Source organism: Mirounga leonina, unplaced genomic scaffold (assembly GCF_011800145.1).
Source record: "Mirounga leonina isolate KUSES-001 unplaced genomic scaffold, KU_Mleo_1.0 Mir_174, whole genome shotgun sequence".
NCBI lineage: Eukaryota > Metazoa > Chordata > Mammalia > Carnivora > Phocidae > Mirounga > Mirounga leonina.
Genome location: NW_023270451.1, coordinates 79,511,906 through 79,515,866, shown reverse-complemented (window position 1 = coordinate 79,515,866; position 3,961 = coordinate 79,511,906). Strand labels below are relative to the sequence as shown.

Genomic DNA, 3,961 nt, shown 5'->3' with positions numbered 1-3,961 from the left:
CTCTTTCTCCTACCATTTTATATAGTTGTTCATGGTGGTAAAATTCACACTTTACTCCATGATTTACATAATATTTATACCAGGATAATGAAGTTTTAGAGGAGGAATGGGGTCCATATAGCAATTGCAATCCCGGAGAAATGCAATGTCCCTCTGAAATCTCTTTTAAATCATGTGACTTGGCTTGACTTTTCTCTTTCATTCAGATTCCTCTACTGTCTTAATTGTGTCACTGGAGCAGGCAGCCAGCTGGTCTCCTGACGTCTAACCTCTTCTTTCTCTGACATTGGCAAGTGTGATAATTCTAAAATGTAAATTTTATCAAGTCATATCTCTGCTTAAAAATCCTTGCCAACTACACATTGGTAATTTGGCATTCAATGCCCTCTGTGATCCGACCCTCTTTACCTGCCTATTTCATCCTCACTACTTCCTCTTCTCTGTCCTACAGTCATGGCTTCAGGGAATTTTTGAACTCTTGTGCTCTCATCCAGCTCTGTATTTTTCGCTGGCTGTCCTCTTTTGGGTTGTTGTCACTTCAATAACTTGTACTATTTTCTGGTCTCCAGCTAGACATTTTCTGGTCCTTTCATACAGGAAGACTTTGCAATCACCCCAAAAGGCTTATCTCTATGACTATTCCACCTCACTAGTGTACAAGGACCAACTAGGGTCCTGTTGTACATGGGAGGAGAGATGGAAGAAGGTGTTCAATATGGAGACTAGAAGGAGCCAGTGCATAGCTATCCTGATTCACCAAATGCACATAAAGTTGTCTTATCTTTCATTGGCTTTGGCTGAGGAATATGTACTTTCTAAGATTAACTACATCTTTTATATTTTATACCTTATGTCAAAATTTATGTATTATTCTGCATTTAAAGTCTAGGAAAAGAGTTAATACTTATTTCAGAAATGGGTTGGTTTTAACATTTAAGTGGTACTCCTTATAAATGTAATAAATTCCTCTCAAACTGTATGCTGTCAAGTAGTGCCCCAGACATGGCTTTTCCATGGCTTTGCCTTGTACAAACACTTTTAGTTATATTCCTATCACTATAAAACAAGACCTTCTGTTGATGCTCCTCTCCTGAGGTACCTCCAGCACTCAGACAAGATGCTATGTGCATGGTTAGTGGTCCAGCACAAGGACATCCTAGCAGCCTTGACAGCATCTCTCTCCTCAGAACAGGGACTCACATAGTTACTGGATGTGGATACATATGCTATGTAGTATTTTGAGTCTAAAATGTGAAGATCCTTTTTTCCCCCAGTGGAAACACAGTAACTTCATACAAAATTTGGATGAATAAGAAGCAGTGGTCCAAAGTAAGGTCCATTAATAGGTCCATAATTACAAACAATGTGACAAATCAAAACAGCAAACTGTACTCTCAGGCCATATGAATGAAGATTGAGTAAGGGTAGGAAGTCCAATTACAGCAGTGCTCAACTCCACTGAATATGCTGAGGTGACATAAAAATACCCCCACATCCCACACCCCAACCCAACCTCCAGCCTCCTGCCCAGCATCACATGTGTCATCATCTCCTTCCTGGTTGCCAGGGCAATGCAGGTGATTCCTGCCATATCTGAGTTAAGTGGGAGAAAACACAGGCAAAGCTCCTTTCTCTAAGTGATGCTCAGGATTCATCAAGTTGCCAATTTTGATGTTAACCCAGATAATTGCCCTAGTAGTTTCTGCCAGGCCCCCTTTACCTCCTTATTCCTTACACTATAAATCATGGGGTTCAGCATGGGTGTCAACACAGCATAGAAGAGAGAGATCAACTTCTCCTGAAGAACAGAGGGGCTGGAGTGGGGCTGGATATAAGTGAAAATGGCCATGCCATAGCACAGGACAACCACTGTGAGGTGAGAGGCACAGGTGTGGAAGGCTTTCTTTCTTCCCTCTGTGGACCGGATCTTTAGGATGGTGGAGATGATCTGGATGTAGGACAGGAGAACCAGGCAGAAAGGTGTCATCAGCAGAACAATGCTAGAAACCATGATTATGATCTTGTTGGAGGAGGTGTCCACACAGGCTAGTCTGACCACAGCTAAAATTTCACATGATATGTGATCAATATACTTGTTTTTGCACATGGGCAGCTGAAAGGTGATGGCAGTATGGATGAGAGAGTTGATAGAACCACTGACCCAGGATGTGATGGCCAACCTAGTACAAAGGCCTCCATGCATGATGACCAAGTATCGCAGGGGGTTACACACAGCCACATAGCGGTCATAGGCCATCACTGCCAGTAGAACAAACTCAATCCCACCCAAGCCCAGGGAGAAAAATAACTGGGCTGCACATCTCACAAATGGGACTGCTTTATGTACTGCAAGAAAATTTGCCAGCATCTGAGGAACGATGCTTGTGGCATAAGAGACATCAACGAGGGAGAGGTTGGTGAGAAAGTAGTACATGGGAGTGTGGAGTCGGCTGTCCAGTCTGATGAGGAGAATGATGAGGAAGTTCCCCAGCACTGTCACCATGTAAGTGATCAAGAAGAGGACAAAGAGGGACACCTGTGTGTCCCAGTCACTGGACAGGCGGAGGAGAATAAACTCTCTCACTCAAGTCTGGTTATTTATGTCCAATAAAAAATGTGAAGATTATTAGTCTGCAGAGAGTCAGAGAGAAGAGAAACTATTGAATTAAAGAACTATAAGAATAACTTCTTAAGAGAATGCACATCTTAATGATCTGCCATAGCTAGATATTTTTGATCATATGGGCCAAGACGATAGGTTTGATCCTAAGACCCATTGTATCTACTCTACATAAGAGAGGAGGCTGGCACTTTCATAAGGACATGATGTGATCTCAGGGAGTCAGTTAAAGCCTGGAGATAAAACAGTGCAATTTTTGGAGTTTTATTATCTCTCCAGTTTACCTGCGTTTCCAGGGCAGGAGGGAACTATAAATGACATTGGGAGGCAAAATAAGCAATGATGGTAAACATGGGCCAAAATTCAAGGACAACCCTACCCGTATCTATTGTGCAAACATGACGAAATGTATAAATAAATTACAAAAGAAAAAAAAGATTTGGAAGAGGCAGATATATACTGCAAATAAGGCTGGTGTCTCATGGAAAAGTCTGGAATTAAAGAACCTGAATATGAATTTTGTTTTAGTGACTTAACAGAGATGAGATTGAGTTAGATATTTAAACTTGTACATACAAAATGGCAACACTACATAACTCACAAGTATGTTTCATTTCAAACGTAGATAACTACGGGGAAAGTACTTCATCAACTCTTCACGGCAATAGCATTCTGTTTATGGGTATGAGTTATAGCAGGAGCCCCACTCTGGCAGAGACAGAGTAACAAGTGCTGTGCTCTCCTCTCATATCCTGTCCACAATTTCAAACATAAAGAAAGGAAGCAAAACCTTTAGTAGATTTGAAATCTGCAAGGTGCAAAAATATAGGTCTTTTGAGAATTTGGTGTCTTGGTCTTTGGAAGGAGATGGAGAAGAGTGGTCATTTTATCTTGTTCTTTTTATTTTGCTACCCTTTTCACTCATTCTGACTTGCTTTTTATTTTTCTACAACTCTAGCCCTTGTGTATGGTCTCAGTAAAAAAGGACAGTATGGAAATAGCTGCTTTGGCTTTCTAGTATAAAAAGAGAAAGAGAAAACAAATCTGTTAACTTTTGACTATTTAGCAGATCTGCATAGGAAGTAGACATTTGTTTTTGATTAATTTGGCAAATATCTCTAAGTGCCATCTTTGCCAGATGCTGGGATTTCAAGGGCAATATTACACTTCCCTGTGCTCTTAATGCTCAAGTGGAAGAAAAAGACACAGAACAGATTGTCTTCCCATCACTGTCCCCCTGTTGCATGTGCAAGCTGCCTGGACAACAAGCCAGCCCATGACTCACTCTGCTCCTCTCGCCTACCCTGCACATCTCTCTACTACAGCCTTTGTCTCATGACA

At 41.3% G+C, this 3,961-nt stretch overlaps 1 protein-coding gene across 1 annotated transcript; it reads right to left on the bottom strand.

Moving 5' to 3' along the window:
* Window positions 1–1,654: 1,654 nt before the first annotated feature.
* On the bottom strand, window positions 1,655–2,615 carry LOC118020583 (olfactory receptor-like protein OLF3). Its single transcript, XM_035020321.1, has one exon. The coding sequence runs from the start codon at window positions 2,501–2,503 to the stop codon at window positions 1,655–1,657; it is 849 nt and encodes a 282-aa protein (XP_034876212.1). The 5' UTR covers window positions 2,504–2,615.
* Between the last annotated feature and the right edge of the window lie 1,346 nt (window positions 2,616–3,961).

Bases quoted from the DNA above. Each gene is read 5' to 3' on its own strand.
- LOC118020583 (XM_035020321.1), bottom strand. From the start codon at position 2,503: ATGGTGACAGTGCTGGGGAACTTCCTCATCATTCTCCTCATCAGACTG.